General features: G+C 37.8%; 1 protein-coding gene across 1 annotated transcript in view; it reads right to left on the bottom strand.

The window, feature by feature from the left end:
• fam184ab (family with sequence similarity 184 member Ab) overlaps positions 1–18,201 on the bottom strand; it is a 154,774-nt gene that overhangs the window by 84,371 nt on the left and 52,202 nt on the right. Inside the window, exons 2-6 of the mRNA XM_020920220.2 lie at positions 15,342–15,461; positions 11,403–11,561; positions 7,711–7,950; positions 7,319–7,402; positions 4,960–5,211 (exon numbers count right to left, since the gene is read on the bottom strand). Coding sequence (XP_020775879.1) covers positions 4,960–5,211; positions 7,319–7,402; positions 7,711–7,950; positions 11,403–11,561; positions 15,342–15,461 — 855 coding nt within the window. The remainder of the gene's footprint in view (positions 1–4,959; positions 5,212–7,318; positions 7,403–7,710; positions 7,951–11,402; positions 11,562–15,341; positions 15,462–18,201) is intronic.

Here is an 18,201-nt window from a genome sequence, read left to right as displayed (position 1 = left end):
TACACATTTTAATCTTTTTTTTTTCCACTTTAAATTTGTCTGGTTATGGCCGCCATTTCTATTAAATCATATACAAATAAAACAAGGTATAATTTAGTGATCGAATGTTCAATCTTTCTAAAAGCTTTTGAAACCAACCCAGATAAACCTTACCTTACCCTAAAATACAGATCCAAAAACAGTGGCCGTTACTGGTACTTAAAGAGGGGGTATTATGCAAAGTAGATTTTCTTACCTATCTACCATGTTATAACATTGTCCCCTCATCAAAACATGGTCTTAGAAGTCATCCACGCATGCTTCAATAATTTTGCAATCTCTCCCTCACCCTATTCAAACTCTCCTTATGGTGCGTTTCTGTCCACTGTTCACTTAGCCCACGAGCCCACGTCATCCCCGCTCCCACGCAACATTTCTCCATAAATATGCTAAAGAATGTCACAAAACTGTACACAACAACTTCACAAACCTGATGCGATGTGCAGTAGTTTCATTAGAGGGATGCACGCTGATTGAGTTGCGATAACGCTCTGAAGGGGGAGTGACTTAGCAACCAACTTGTTAGCATGTTAATACATTGAGTGAATATAGCATTTTCAAAACAATAAAAGGAAAATGGTGATCTAAGTATGTAAATAAGTATGTGTTAGCAACATACCCGCTCCTTAAAGATTTTTTTTTTGTATGTTGATGTTATAGAAGCTTGTCAGAACCATTTAATTTAATGCAGTATTTTTTTGCACAGTGTTTCTCAAATGATTTGCCGAGCCTATCACACAATTATGTTTGGATCACAGATTGAGGAAGCCATGATGTCCATGATGACACAGCCCCCCTCCTCACATCACACCAGTGGTAACTCCATTTGATGGCTCTATTTCCAGCAGTAATTAAGTCTCCTGAGATTAGTGGCCTTTCAATTTGGTGTCAGAAATGTTATTCAAGCGCCTGTCTTGGCAAAATTAAAAGAACCCAGATTTCACTGTAGAATGTAATGTACCAAAGCAATTACTTTAATAGGCAATATTTTCATTTTAAAATAAGTTGTAAAAGAAAGTTTAAAAGCAGCACTGAAAAAGAGTTGATATACTGTATTAAACATTTATTATGAATACTAAAAAATGCATTACAAGTTGATTAAACATACACCTCTTGTCTCACTGCGTGCGCTGCCAGTGAAATCAGCCAACCTCTGTCAATAAATCTAACCATTAATCATTTAAAGAGGCACTGTGTAACATTTCTGGTAAAGAGTATGCTACGTGCTTCTATCCATGGAGATGTTTTTACTCTTCCTGGAATCCTTATGCCCAGAAAAACATTCATACCATGAGCGGGGTCGCCTATCTGCAGATCTGACATGTAACTTGGCCTGACGGCCCCACTTGCTGATAAGGATATAAACAATAACTGAGATATTGTGATATTATATCGGCAAAAGTCTGACAATATCATGGGCCATCACAATATATCGAATCACAAGTGTCTTTGCTTAAAGGAACAGTCCAGAATTTGAACATAGGACCTCATTTCCTAGTGAGCCAGAGTGTTGGAGACGTGTGGAGACACTTTTTTAAAATATTCCATGCAGTCCTTGTATTTGCAGAGGTCACTGGTGCATGTCAATGGCCATAGTTATCCTGCCACTAAAAACAGTCTTACCCACTCCACAAAGCACCTGAAGCAAATCGATTATAATGCCAGACTGTTGATTTAAATGTGTGTGTTGATAGAATAATGTTTGAAATAAAACTAACCTTACATTGCATGAATCGTTGCATGTTGAGGGACTATTTTCTCAGCAGCAGCAAAGTTTTACTTTGCCGGTAAGACAGGTGCTAGGTGATATCAGTCCGCCGCTGCCAAGCTTTCTATCAGGAAGTACAACTCGCTGCTGCTGCTCAGACATAAATCTTCAAATGCAAGGTTGGTTTTACTTTTAAAATTATTCTATTGACACAAACATTCACATCAACAGTCTGGCGTAATAACAGATTTGCTTTGGGTGTTTTGTGGAGTTGATAAGACTTAGTTTTTAGTGGCAGACTATCTATGGACATTGACATGCACTAGCCTAGCACCAGCGACCTCTGCAAATACAAGGACTGGATGGAATATTTTAAAAAGTGTCTCCACACGTCTCCCACACTCTGGCTAACTAGGAAATGAGGTCCTGTGTCCAAAATTCCAGACTGTCCCTTTAAATTTATTATTACGGTGCACCAATAGCTAAAAAAAACAAAAAAAACAGAGGGAACTACATAGACCATGATCCTTTGCTTTTTCACAGCTGATTACATGAAGAAATAACTGTTATTAAGCACTTTTAACCCTTAATTTTTTATATTTTAACAGTACCAAAGGTATTTCAAGGCATTAAAAATTAAGGAAAAAGTAGCATATTAACAGTTTTGTTCACCTCCACAAATATGGCAATAAATATCGTACCATGAGATGTGTATCGTGAAAATATGGACTTGCGTATAGTGACATCCCTACTCACTCACTTCTAAGCAAAATAACATCTCCATGGAGACAAGCAGGTGACTTATGGACCAGAAAAGTTAGGTAATGCAACTGTAGCTGTGATGAAAAGCATCCAGCACTGGTTTCATATAGACTAGAATATTAACTAATCTACTAAAATTACTCTAATGTTGCATAAGTCTTAATAAACAGGACATGATTAGAAGAAGATTAAAAAACGCCTTCTTTCAGCCTTTTGCGGTAATTCCCAAAACCATTTCTTCTCCACTATGAACTCACAGTGGGAGAGGAAGGATTAAAAGATATGTTCACAGACTGAGCACTTATTAAGAGATAATTGTGATCTTGCTTTCTCCAACATTTGTGATATTTGTTGTGATTTGACACTCAGGTTTGTGTTGTCATCCCTTTATTTAGCCCGCTGGAATGTTGCAGAGCTCCACAATGCCTGTCACTTCCTTATCTGGGTTACAGTTAATTGCTCCGCTAGCTAATGAAATTATTAACTCCAGGCATAGCTGACCTTGATCGGCAGCAACTAAAAAACTTGTGCAATCAGGTGTAATTTCACAACCTTCTGAGCAAATCCGAGCAACAAAACAGACCTACTTTACCAATTCCCCGGAGCACACGTCAGCCCTATGTTCATGCGTGGAGATAATCCTATGAGTCGCTCTCAAAGACTTTCTAAGTTAATGACTGGAATATTTTTGAGAGGAAAACTCAACTTTGTACATAAGAAGTTATTTTTATTTCACATAAATAAGGGTGCTGTAGACAGACAGGTGGGATTTAAGGAGTACAAGTTTCTCTGCACTTCTTGGGAACAACGTTATCAAACAAAAATAGAAAATTGCTCAAGATATAAAACGGTGGAAGTCTTTGTAAAGTTTAAAGAAGGGTTATTACACTTCTATGTGGCATTAACTGCAAACACGTAACATATTTAGATCACTATGTTATCTTTTATTGTTTTGAAAATGCTATGTTCGCCAAAAACATCATGCTAAGTTGCAGTCGTTTTTGGCAGTTTCGGAGTCCCCCCCTTTCCTTTTCTCTTCGTCTTAAGTAACTTCCTCTTTAGAGCGCTGAAACTACTGCACATCTTATCAGGTTTGTGAAGTTGTAGTTTATTGTGCATCTTGGTTTGTATATTTGTGGAGAACTGTCCTGTGAGAGCACAGGCGACACAGGTTTGTGGGACAGAATCTTACACCAAGGAGGTGTCAAATAGTGTTCAGAAGAAATCACTAAATTACTCAAACATGCATGGATGACATCTAAAACCTTTTCAGGCAAGTTTTTGATGAGAAAATGGTAAATGGTAAATGGTCACATTTTTCTATAGCGCTTTTCCACCTTCAAGGCACTCAAAGCGCTTTACAACAAGGAACCACTCACCCATTCACACACACATTCACACACCAGTGTACGCAGACACTGTGGGCAAGGGGGGGTTAAGTGTCTTGCCCAAGGACACAACGACAGCATTCATCTGTGGGAGCTGGAATCACACCAGCCAACCTGTGGGTCAGTGGATCTGACCGCTCAACCTGCGATGTTTATGTCGAGAGCTGGATTCGAACCACCAACCAAAATGTTACAACATGGTGGAAAGTTCCAAACGTGTTGCACTATACCTTCTTAAGACCAACTTGTACTACTAATGTGACATATTTAATGTTATTTTGTTTTGAATTATTCAGAATTATGCTCTTATTTTGAGCAGATATACATAAAGATCCATGTATGTACTAAAAGGTGGTATGTTGGCTACAAAGTGCATTATGAAAGCCACGATTAAATAGTTTGAATCATTGTACAACAGGAGAAGGGTGGAATTATTCACAGGTACATAAACACTGGGTTCTTGTTACAGTGTCATACACAAGTCGTATAATTAGGTCTGAGTCAGTGACACAAAACACAAATGCATTCTGTATGTGTCTAACTGATACAGATGTTTTCATTGTACTTCTTGTTAACACGATTCAATTCAATTTTACCTCTGGCAATGTGGCATATGGTGCATGAGAGCTGATGAAATATTTTTCCTATTCAAAAGATGTAATATTTAGAATATTATGAAAGCCATGGATATAGTAGTAAAGTTATGTCCGTGTATAAAGTTTTGATCAGGTAAAAAACATTGTGTCTAGACTAGTTCTGAGCTTGTTGAATAAGTATGTTCTAAATTACTTTTGAGTTCAAGTGCCAACTACAAAATGGAACAACCGTGCTGAAAGTATTCACTGTAAAATTCTTTGAACAAGGGTCATAAATTTTGATCTCAAGTACTATCAGCAAACACAAGGGCAGCCCACAGAAACAACGCTCTCTGCTTATTGTCTTTTCCAGAGGACACAATTTTAAGAGTGTGTATTAAATTTGTAGCTGATATAGCCTCATAAAGACACATCTATAAAAACCCTAAATATGAGCAGTGTTTACAAGCCCCTCCCAGACCTTTACCTTGATGGTGCTCTCTGCGGCAGTGAGTGAAGATTGGAGTTTGTGGGATTTTTCTCGGTTTTCCCTCGCTTCTTCCGTGACCCTGGCCAGCTCTGTCCGTAGTTTACCCAAAGTTTTCTGTAGAGCCGCTTCCTGGGTTTGGAATTCCCTTCGTAGCTCGGCCTCTGTGCGTTTCCAGGCCAGGAGGTTGTCTGCGGTCAGCTGCTGAGTCCTCTTCATGGCTTCCAGTTCACGTTCATAAAAGGCCTGTGCCTATGGGAATAGGGAGATGGAGTTTGAATGCTAATGGAGGAAAGATGTTTATTTATTCCCTTACATGACGGGAGCCTGGAGAGGGGCTGTCGCTTACGGACAATCATACGGATAAAATCACTTGCACCAGCCCCATGAAGCTTTTTATTACTACTTTGGTGGGATAGTAGCTGTGGTAAATATTCATCATAGTTTTGTATCAGCCAGGTGGCAGTTTGGGAGAAAAAAAGTTGAGAAGAAAAGTACAAAAAAAAAAAAAAAAAAACAGGAAGTGGTACTGAATTCTAAAACAGAATATTCATCAATACTGAAAATTCCCTCCAAAACAAAGGGACAATTTATGTGCAAGGAGGGCATTTTTCTGACAGTTTAAACATTCATTTAACAAAATAAAAGTGAAATTTCTATTATGTGCATTAGTCTAATCATTACTATTGGCTATTTTAGCTGCTCACCAAATCTAAAACCAAACCAAGGAATTTAGGAAAATTAGCAGTAGCGCTTATGATCTTATGAATAGCTGTTGTATTTTTGTATTAGTTAAATAGAACTGCCAGCATTTAAATGAGCACATGAGCATTTATTAAATGTTACCAACCACTACTACTACATGCTCCCATGATCTTCTCTATGATCTTCCAGCTAGATCATTGTTTCTCAAAGACTGGGTCACAAGAGATTTTTTTTTTTTTTTGGGTCATCTTGTCATGATCTGCGTGTAGGTCTGCATGACACACTTCTGACACATGAGATTTTCTGAGCTCACAAAAATGAAGAAAAAGCACAAAACAGACTGAATGCTGCGGCTGATCTGCTGTTGCGCTCTCCTCCTGCACCATGGACTGGAACACGCTACAAAAAGCGCAGACAGACCCACCTATCTCATTAGAAATGCTGAATGTTAAGACATGTTTTGTATCATTTCTAATCTTTTTGTAATACTTTTATTGGCCATTTTGTTCCAGTATTGTTGGTTCAATTGAATGTTGAAAACAAAAAGAAATGGGCGAAATTTTATGTCCAAACAGGCGACTTATGGATCCTTTTATTGTTGGTACAATGACTGTTTTTCATTGTTTAAAACTTGAGTAATACTAATTGTTCAAAAAGACACGATCACTCAGTCAACAGTAAAATATTTTTTAGATTTTGTGATTTACGAATAATGTCTATTGACTTGGGTCGCAAAGCTTTGTGACTTTTAAAATATGGGTCCTCAGAAAAAAGTTAGGGAAACACTGAGCTAGATAGTCTTGACTAAAACCAAGAAACGGTGTTAGAAGTACTCAACTTTGTTACTTAAGTAAAAGTACAGTTACATGAGCAAAAAAAATATATATTAGAGTAAAAGTAAGAGTATCACATTTAAAAATCTTATGAAGTAAAAGTATTAAAGTATCAATTTTTGCACAAGTACAGTACTTCAAGTTATTTACTTTATTACGTTCCGCCACTGAGTAAAGCTAGCTGCGGTTGCACAAAGCTCCTGGCAAATTTCCTCTTTGGGACAATAAGTGACCCTTAAGCTTATTAGAATGGCAATAATCCAGAGGAAGATATATTTTTTCGCTGATCAGTAAACTTTAACTTCAGTGTCAATCATCAGAACAATGCTGTGTCAATCTTTAAAAACAAGACCATGAAAGCTGGAGACAAAGTGGTCGACAGGCTTCAATATCATTAACTGTGCTTTTATTGAAATTTATGGGGTTTCGAAGCGGCACTAAATCTGATCCTTTTTACCATTTTCCCTTTTACTGCCCCGAAACAATCTGCACATCAGCGATTCACTTTGAGCAAGGGCACCTACTGGAGCCAAACTATCTAACAGTTTCCCAGAACATTTGGCAGGGCAACAATCACAATTTTGGACAATGTTAGGAAAAAATTTAACTCTAAACAGGCATTTATATTCAAATTTAGGCAGTCACAAACCTAATATTTTTTAGAGCTCGCTAGTAACATGGATTGGCACCAAAAACCAAACATAACGCAACTTTTATTGTTATCGTATATAGTATAATATGCTTAGTTATTTTCACAAATGGTTGAATGCTTAGTTATAGCCATATGAAACATTGTAAAATACTATATGCTTGTCCATTACCTTACTGAGTTTGGCTTCATATTCCTCCACCAGCCTCTTCTTATCCTGTTTGAGCTCCTCCACTCGCTCTGACAAAGAATCCACCTGGAGCAAATCAACAAACAGATATTATGGTCTCACTGGGATATATTTCCTGATAATAACTATAGATAAATACTGTATAGACTACTTCGGCTTGAAATAGGCTATTTTCACGCAACACAACAACAAAAATCTTGACATAAATAAATCCCCACTGATTCCTTTGATTTGAGGAATGTTGACAGTTTTCTTAATATGTTCCAAAAAGTAAAAGTGCACACTTTGCATTTATAACTCTAACCGCCCCACTTTTCTGCGCTAGTCCTTCTGTCCTTCTCTTAATTGGCTGCTCTACTTTCCCTGTGCATTACCTCTGCTTTGTGGAGCTGCACTAGTTTCTCCTGGTCTTTGCTGTAGTTGGCGTTCTGACTCTGGTGGCTGCGCAGGAGCTCTTGAACTTCCTGTCTGTGCTCAGTCTTCAGCTCCTCTAGCGCCACCTTCTTCTCCTGCTCGAACTGCGTCTGCGCCGAGCTGAAGGAGCGGAGCTTATCCTCGAACGACCGCCGCATCTCCTCCACCTCCCGCGACATGGACACCACCCGCTGCGTGTGCTGAGGGTGAGCCGGGGGAGAGATTTTAGAAGAGATCAAAACAACAGCAACAACCCAGAAACATACTTAAAGCTCTGTAGAGGAACTTTTCACTCAATAAACACTTGGGATGCACAAATCTCAAAGCTTTTTCAGTTCAGACACCGATTTTGATACTTTGGTGTTTGCAGATACACAATATTAACCAACACCAGTGTACAGACTGAAAAAGGCATTTTATTTCCATCAAAGGTAACAGGTAAATTTTGAACAGTTTTGTATAAATAAAACATTATGAAATGTTCTAGGCTAATATTAGCGAGTAAAAAGTCTTATTACATCCAATAAAAGACCTAACCAGGATATCAGCTGAACCTATACAATGGAACCAATGCCAGATTTTTCAGTATCGGTGCTGATAATCAATACCAGGATCAGTATTGGTCCATCCCTAATAAATACATGAATATGAGAAAGACATTTGCCCTAACTGTGAGCAGGCACATATCTCCACAGACATGACTTGTAACATGGTCTGGTTTAAGCAGTAAATAGCATTACATATATCAGTGTGTAGTTTTGTTATTAAGCTGATCTTGTAACATAGGAGAACATATCCTGGAATATTCCACAGTATGACTTTAATGTATTTTGTGTGATTAATGATGATAAGATTAGTAGGAAGAGCTTACTCCATAAGTCAAAATGTTTTTACTGCATTTTTATAGCTGTATACTGCATAAATGTAATATTAATATTGATTTTCTTGCATTGCAACTTCCACTTGGAATGCAATCATAATAATACTGTATATTACACAGACAAGATGAATTTAATCACTTATTATTGCTTACACTGCAGATGTTGCTGTACTGCAATGCAAACCACTAAAGTTTAACCTAATGTCTGACTTCAAGACAAAAAAAAAGAAATAAAATGTGTCTTCATGCATAATATATATGAGTTTTAAATAATCCAGCAGTAAACTGTGGTTAAATCGACTAAATTGGATTTGTAAATTCCTTGGGACTTCGTGAATGTCAAACTAAATCAGTCCATTTTCACCATTTCCAGAGAAGGTTGGCACCAATTCGTGTGGAAAAATAATCGCCACATGCACATGCACATACACAAGTCTACTTTATCTATAGAAAATATACAGTATGCCCGGGGATTAAGATGGATTAAGAAGGACTTCATTAAGACATATTTTAAAGCATCCAACCCCGGGAAAATCGTGGCAATGTATTAACATGGATTTTGTTGTCTGTGCCTGTGGGGCTAGATTAAGAATAATAACTGTTATATAGTAGGGGCATTTTTGTTTAGGATCGGGTAATATGGCTAAAAAAATAAATAAATTAAAAAAAAATGAATCACCACTTTTAATCTAAATTTTCAAAAACAAAATTAAGATATATTTTACTGTTGATTTCATATGGATAAACAGACTTCTAATGATTGCCATTTAACCCCAAAAGTAGCCTAATTTATTCCTCCAAAGAACTCTCCAGCCACAAGCTTTTACTGAGAGAGGTTTATCTGTACACTGCTGGATTAAAAAGACCCAGGCTGATCATTCACGATTAGAAATGACAGAAATCATTTCTCAGCACCAATTTAATTCAATCACTTTGTTCAAACTGGCACTAAATGTTATTCATTTTCATTTGCATGCTTGTGTTGGACAGTGCTGGTCTTTCAGACTGTCGCAGTGTGGTGGTCTATATATTCATAATTTGCAGTGACATCATGCTGGTGGTTACTGCATGTATATCTATGGCAGAATGTTCAACAATTATCATGATGACACAGTGCACACATTTCCAAGTTTTTAGATTGTCAGAAAACTCAAGAAAAAAAAAAGTATTTAAACAACACATTTTCAGGAGCCTGTGATAATATGTTCATGATCCCAACAATTCAACAAAAAGAGAGAGATCAGCTGTTCTTCATTTGGTCTCTCACCTTGAGGTTAGCTTGTGACTGTAATGTTATGTGAGAGGGACTTGTTTAACAGCACAAATCAGTTTACCTGTTGTGGTTCCAGCTATGACCAGCTCTTTCTGGTCCAACTGTGTTAAAGTAAAGCTGATATTAAACTCTAACTAGAGAAACAGAGCTCCAGACAGAGCAGCACCTCCAGTTAGCATCACACCCCTAAGGAATATTGACGACACGAGCTGCAAAGTCTCAATATCAGAAGCATCTAAAAGTGAATTTGATTTAAATAGTGTGGGATTTGTACAGTACCCAGAGTTCAGCCTAAGTTCAGGCAGGTCGTCTGAACGGAGAGTTTGTCAAACAGAAGTGAGCGCTAGACTCGGAGATGCTGACACAGAGAGCTGCTGCCACTTGGATCTTATTTATGTCTTTAGGGCCGCTCGATAAACTCAAGTCAGGGGCTACTACACAGGGCACCATAAGGCTGGAGACACAGGCTAATATTAGACCTGCCAGCGTTATGGCCGCACAATATTTGGTAAAGTACTTTCTATTAGGGCGACTTCATTATAGATTGCCAATATAACGTTATAAAGATGAACTGCATACGAAATAGCATCTATGCATTTGAGAAGAAAACGTGACTGATTATGGGTTTGAGAAGAAAAGTAAAAAAGTAAAGAAGAGAGATGCAAATGAAAGTTACAATGAAAGTTATCAAAAAGATTCCACTTAGGACTTAGGATTTTCTACACACAATAAAGAAGTGGGAGATACATTGAAAAAATATAGTCATACACTACTGCAATTGCTTTGTTTTGTTTTGGAAATAAGCAAAATTATAACATAGAATATACTGTCTATTGATACTTAGCAGCTTGTGTCACCAACATGAAGCTAACTGGGGCACTAGTTTGTCTGAAGCTCTGTTACTCAACTTGATCTTAGCTTTAATTTTAACTTTATTTGAACACAGTCCACCATAATGAAATATCTTAGCTAGAACTAAAACAGGTGAGCAGATTTTTGCTGTTAAACAAGTCCTCACACATAGGGTGACCAGATTTTCAGAATCAAAAACTGGGACACTGGGTTTGGAGTGGCTGGTAATAATAAAATTGTGAAACAAGTGCATAATAAAGGAAAATTGTTATGCACTTGGCCCATGTGAGTCAGCATACTCACATTTTCTTTGTGTTCTGGTCATTTTTAAGCAGCTTTTCTGTATTTTACCTTTAAAAAATGACAATTTATGCCTCTCTTTACTGTTGGCAGGTGTCAAATTGGTTAAAAATAGGGACACCTGGGACATTTCTTGTATAAAACTGGGGCAAATCACTGGTTTTGGATAAGTCTCAAAACTAGGACTGTCCTGGGTAAATATTTCGGGTGAAAACAAACGTCAGCGTCTAATTCAAACATTTTCTCTTATGAAGTCAACACAGTAAAAACAAAGAAGCATTTTTTCTGTTAACTGAACTGGATCTGCTGTTTGTGTAGTTTGAATGTACAGTTGCTGTTTGACTTACCTGTGCCTCGGTGCAGTGCTGCATGTCCTCCACTCTCTGTCTGTAGCTCTCAAACTCAGCCAGCGCCTGCCTCTTCATCCTCTCGTGAAGCTCCATGGACTCCTCCAAAGACTGGATCCTCCGCTTCAGGTCCAACTCATCGCTGATCTTACTCTTGTACTGAAACACAAGTTATGGGGTGAACTTAGTATTTTGTTTGGTCCAATCTCACAGTGGTTCATATAGAACAGGGATTACGGCTCACCTACAGACAAACATACATCAAAGTTTCACAATGTCAAGAAACAGGTTCCTTGGTCAAAATCTACAAATGTGTATATCTGAGCCTTATTCAACAAGTCTTTGCTATTTTTGCGACTTTAATTATTTTGAAATTGAATGTGAATTTTATTTTCCTATTATAGTATTGGGTGAGGCGCTGAGTTAATTTCCCTTGTGATCAATAGTAAGGGTTTAGTTTGTGCATCTGGCTTGCAATGACAAAAAAACTAAATTAATACACATTACCATTACTTTTAAAAATAATTAGAATTTTATCAATGCCGGTCTGTGTACCACTTGTCCTTTTGAATTTCAATTAAGAACGAAAAACAAATAAATGAGAAAACAGTTTATTATTTCATTATTCCGTTTTCGTGTCAAACAAAAAAAATGATTTCGACCTATGTCCAATATTTAATTTAAACTTTATTTCAAATAACACCTATCAAATAACAATCTCAGAGCCTATTTCATTTCATTTTATTCTCTCTGGTTTATATGCCCCAGAATTTATGCTGCTTATTGAGCTGTGTGTGAATTCAGTGTCAACTGAATAAAGGAGAGATTATCGTGTTGCTATAAAAGAAGAGGATATGTTTGTCCACAAAAAAAGATTTGTAAAGATTTTTCAGGTAAGTCCTTCTAGCAGCATAACCTCCGGGGCAAATAAACCAGAGAGAATAAAATATCAAAACTGAAATAGGCTCAGAGACTGTTTTTTGATTGGTGTTGTTTGAAATAAACTTTAAATTAATTATTGGAAATAGAGGTCAAAATTAGTTTGACACTAAAACAGAATAATGAAATAACAAACTGTTTTCCCATTTAATTGTTTTTCGTTCTTAATTGAAATTCAAAAGAACGAATGGTACACGGACCAATACCCCAACAATATTTTTATTTTTCGAGATACCCTGTCAACAGATAAAGCGTAAATCCAGTCAGATGGGTATAAACACATTGACGTCCTCTTACTTCATGAAAGCAAATTAATCCTAACGCTTTTAAATAAATCTGGTAATTGCTTAGGGATTTGCAGCTCACTCTGTTGTCAAGGAGACCGGTAATTGTCTTATTTGAGAGGTGACACGTCGCATGTAAAGGGGTTTAATAACTGATATAAATTCATTTTCAATAGATTTCAACTCATTAGCTTCCCGGTGGAGGACGAAGCATGTTGTCATGGCAACCAGCTGCTCAGATGCGATCCAGTTTAGTGTCAGGTTGGCGCCATGAAGAGATATCCAGATGATTAACTGTTTAGTGCAATGAGACTAATACTCCAGCAGCTCGCCGTGTGTCTTCTAAATGTGCTTAATCGCTCACATAAACGAGGATTACTCCGAGCGGGCTCAAATATAAGTCAGGGTTTATCATTTGGATCCCGGCAATACGTCTTGTGTTGCCATGAGGACGGGAGGTGTGTTCCGGTTAGTGAGAGATTGATACGCAACAAGCCCTGCAGTTTCATATTTGAGGAAATGAAACCAGCCTTGTGCTGTTATGAGGTCCTTCAAAAGCAGGGAGCATATTTACGCTGATTGAAAATGTATCAAACTTCAGACATTAACTCTAGTCTTACACCAGATGCCCTTCCTGTTGCATCCCTCTCTAGTGCCCTGATACAACTATTATTCACAAGTGCTAGAGTGAATTTGAAGAAGACCTGCTTTGAACTTGTGGAACAACATGTAGAGAAAGGAGGGTTAAGTGTCTTGCCCAAGGATGCAACACAACTATTTGAACTAAGGGCCAAGTGTGTAGTAGCCTGATTCGTCAGCCGGTTTCACTTCATAAAAATCGTCTGACCTCGCAGTGTTAGAATTTGTTCACTCGACGGCAGACGTGTACTTTTTTCATTTAATCAATCGCTGCTATTTGGTCGTGATGTATGTAATGCGCCGCTAACGGGGCTAAAAGGTATATTAAGCTTTTCCCAAATCCCATAGGAAGATGGACAATATCGTCTTTCCCCTTGATAAAATTCACCAAACATTCTCTTTGTTCCTGCTTTAAATCTTAGATCTTGGGAATCATCACCAACATAGAATGTATGGCTCTTCGCTGATTGGCTGGTGCCCGGACTCACACTTCCGGGGTTCTTGCAAACCGTCCAGTGTATTCCGATTCCTGACCTAGTCGCTAGAGAGAAAGGAAACTGAGCGGAGGCACTAGGTGGCGCCAGCCTGACTAAGTGTGTGGTGCCCTGAAAATGTATATATTTCTGTTACAAAATTCGTAAGACTAAATACATATTTAATTGAAATAGCTAAAAAAAAACATTTTCATTTGATATAAATACATACTTCATTGATCATATTTTTTATTTTATCATTTCATTGTATCTGTAATAACGTTCTTTACTTAAATGTTACTTTAAAAATGTAAGACTCAAAGACTTATGCGAAGAGTGCATTGTTTTGTTATTAGAGGTGTGCAAAAATATTGAAATACTGATATATCATATAGTTTAATTTGATGATACAGTATCAATACCATGAGCTGCTTTATCGATATATCATCTATCATAAGAGTATTTTTAGATATATTTTACAAAATTATTTTATGTAAGAGCTACAATTCTGTTGACCTTTTCACTGCTTTGAATACAATTTTTCAAATTAACTTTGCAAACTTAGTAGACTTAGTAAACTTTTAGTATCACAGTCATGATTTAGTCTTTGTTCTTCACTGAACTGTATCGAATTGATCTGAAATATATCGTATTGAATCGTATTGAATCAAAAATGCACCGTATCGAAAAACATATCGTATCGTGGCCTATGTATCGAGGTATGCATTGTATCGGCAACTTCTTAATGATACCCAGGCCTATTCGTTATTGTTGTAAAGAGGCAGAAAAATGCTTGTTAAAAAATGAAAATGTGAAATTTACAGTTGCCTAAAGCTAAGATGAACGCGAGTTGTGTCGTTCATTTCGGGGGTGCAACAAATGAACTGAGCTTGTATCATACATCAATACAGACATGAGGTCCAGCATAACAATATTTCATACACATCTGATATTAAAATGGGTCCAGAGTTGAGAAGGGAGATGCAACACAGAAAATTTGAAAAACAAGTATATTATCTCTGATATATTTTTTTAAATGGCAGAACAAAATAGCTGATTAAAAATAAAAATAATAAAAAACTGTGTGATCTTCCAAGGAGGGTATCAGTGTAAGCCTTGACCTCAAAAGTAATGTTTGAGATTTTTATTTTTTTATTTTTTGTGTCAATTTTACATTCCCGTTTACATTTTGTACGATACTTCTAATATTGTCTGAATGTCAACATTGGGTTAATCAAAAAAAAAAAAAACTTTTGTCATTACTGCCCACCGCTAAGTCCAGAACATATCTCAGTTGGCACCATCGCATTGTACTGTTGTAAATAACTGCACTGCATTGTGTTTCAGTAATTGTATGGTAATAAATAGCAGCCATAACACTGTGAGTGAATGCATAGGCCCTTCCCACAGCCCATTTTCACCCACAAACCTGAACCATATGAATCATGCTCTGTGTGTTAATCACTCCAATTGATTCCCTCCAGGAAACTGCAAAATAATTACGGCTCACAAATCCAAAGCTACTTCCTCCACTGTCTCGATCCACAATGGCCAAATCAGTTTCTAAAAATGATAATAACTGGGTCTGGAAATGAAAACTTTACCTGTAGTATCTTCTCTCTGGTCTCTGACAGGATCTGCTGGACCTCTTCTTCGTGGGCCTCCTTCAGCGTTGCGATGGCCGCCTCGTGCTCGTCGTTTTTTGTGTTGAGTGCATAGATAACCTGAAACGCACAAAAACAAAAGCAGAGATTTTAATAACAAAATACCTAGAGAGCTATAAATCAGAGAAAAGAGAAGGTTTTCAGTTTTTAATGCATATTTTAGTGCCTCATCAATCTGATTAATGTGATGTGTTATCAAAATGTCATTAGTTTCTTAACACAAAAAACACAAAACAAGTGCTTAACATTTTCATTGGGGGCATTCGGTTTAGACACAAGGATCAATTTAATACAATACAATTGTACAGCTGGAGACTAAAGGTGTATTTAGAAACTTTTCAGCACTTAGGCAAAATACTGTTTAGAGTTTTTGTTCAGTGGGTGGAATCAATGATGACTACTACAGGAAATGTTGTGGTTAGCAGGATAATTGAATCCATAACCATCTTGAAATATGAAGACAAGGTGAGTATGCCAAAAAATACATCACAATTTTCTTCGAGCCAAAATCACAATTACACACATTACATTTTAAGTTAATGTCATCTTGATGGGCTATTCTACTTCTATGTGGTACTAACTGCAAACATAACACTATATTCGTCGTAAGAACATATTTTATAGGTTTCACTTTTGTTTTTGACACTGTCTTGAATCCCTTTGCTCTCTGTGCTAAGCCACTCCCCCTTCAGAGTGCTATTACAACACAATCAGCGTGCTTCCCGCTAATGCAACTACTGCACATTGCATCTGGTTTGTGAAGTTGTTGTGTACAGTTTTGTATCATGCTTCTGTATATTTATTCAAAATCATGTGAGAGTAGGGCTGCTCAATTATGGAAAAAATCATTATCATGATTATTTTGGTCAATATTGAAGTTAGGGCTGTCGCAATAACCGCAAAACTGAATTGCCGCGGTACTAAGAGGCCCACCGCACGTGACCAACGTGACCCAACCCAGAGTCCTGTACGAGTTCATTTTAAGAGACCCGCACCTGCCCGGACCAGTTAACATTCCACCTGTTACCTGCATGTGCCCGTGATAACCCAGGACTAACCCAGGACTAACCCAGGACTAAAGTGCGCCCACATAGACCGTCGGGTGACCGCAGACGAAAGGACCGGTGCAGAGCTCCGCGCCACACGGAGGTAAGAGTGGTCATCGCCCAATCGTGCTTTGCGGACACCTGCTCTGCATGCTCGTGCTCGGGGCTCTCTCTTTTAAGTCCACAGGTACCCGACCTGGTGCAGGACTCTGACCAGAGCTGCTACAGTGAGAGCTGCAGAGATGCAGCAGCACTTGTCAAAGTGCCTCCCCTTTGGGAGCACACACTATATATGCACGACAACCAAGGTACACGTGCATCTGCAACAAGCGCATCATCGGAGAGAGTTTTCAGTGCCGCTGGAAATATTGTAACTCCGGAGGATGGGGGCTGTGGGAGGGGGTGCGATATCATCGCATACCGCGCTGTTGAACCGCTATACTGCACCGCAGGAGAAATTCCCTAACCGTGACAGCCCTAATTGAAATCACAAATATATAAACAATTATTTTTTAGTTACACAATGCATTTATTCAGCAATTCTCTCTCTCAAAAAAAAAAAAAAACACTCTGTTATTGATAATTGAAGTAAAACTTTCAAACTGAAAGTAAATATAGGCTACAAATATGTACCTTAGAGCAGTTTTGTGATGTATAAAACATAAAATTAATAAAATATACTTTGAACATGAAATAAGGCATAGAAAAACATAAATGTATCCAAAATAAACTATATCCAGCTGTTCTACAATCTCCATATTAAAATAAATATACATATTTATATTAAAAAAATTATCCTAAAGTTTGTTAAGATTTAAATCGTTTCACAAATTGCGATCAAAATTCAATTAATTGCACAGCCTTATGTTGGAGCATGGGTGACATAGCTTGTGGGTGAAGCATTGGACAGAATCTTAGAGCTCACCGTTCGGAGGGTTCAAATGGGCCCGGTAGAGATCACTAAATTACTCAAAATAAAAAGTATTTTGCATAATACACCCTCTTTCTGCAGATTCTGAAAGTTAATTTGCTACGACAAGTTAAAGTTGTACTGTATAACTTTTCAGGTGGTGCTACATGCTTGTCTCTATACTGTGGAAGATTTCACCAGAAAACTTACGCAATGCCTCTTTAAATTTAGCCGTCACTCGAGGCACAATGGAGGAAGCTGGCCAATATAGGAGGAGTGGGGAAAAAGGTCTGTGCGCATTTAGACAATATCACCAAAATAGAATATTGTCACAGATATCAGACCATAATAATTGTATTCTAAAAATCGTGTTCAAAATAGAAGGATAAAATATCAGGAATACCAGATGCCATTGTCCTTTTTCACTGATTTATTCAAGAGGTTATTCGCCAACGTGACCTAGAAACATCTGTCTTTCGTAGTTACCACTGAAAGAAGTGTACACTGATGCTTGACTGTGGCAGTTCACTGTACACTAATGTGCGTGCTATTATCTCGAAAGCATCGTCAATGCACCCCACAGTCATAAATTAGAATCCGAAGCTGTGTTTTGCTGGGGATAAAAATATACGCACACGCTAACTGTTGTGCATGGAATTGACCTTTAAATCCCCATCCAAAAATACATGCAGTCGTCCGTGGAGCTCTAATCTGACGCACAGTGATCCCGGCTCAGAGGCAGAAAGAGCAATTTACATGAAAAACCAAGAGACCCAGTTCCCTGGTGCGCTCCCCATCTCCTCTCCGCTCAAACAAAGACACGCCGATTCCTATTTTTTCAATA

This window comes from Boleophthalmus pectinirostris, unplaced genomic scaffold, assembly GCF_026225935.1.
Source record: "Boleophthalmus pectinirostris isolate CB_2022bp ecotype Guang Dong unplaced genomic scaffold, ASM2622593v1 HiC_scaffold_13, whole genome shotgun sequence".
Taxonomy (NCBI): Eukaryota; Metazoa; Chordata; class Actinopteri; order Gobiiformes; family Gobiidae; genus Boleophthalmus; species Boleophthalmus pectinirostris.
Note: the sequence above shows the minus strand (reverse complement) of the source record. Positions and strands in the feature narration are given on the sequence as shown.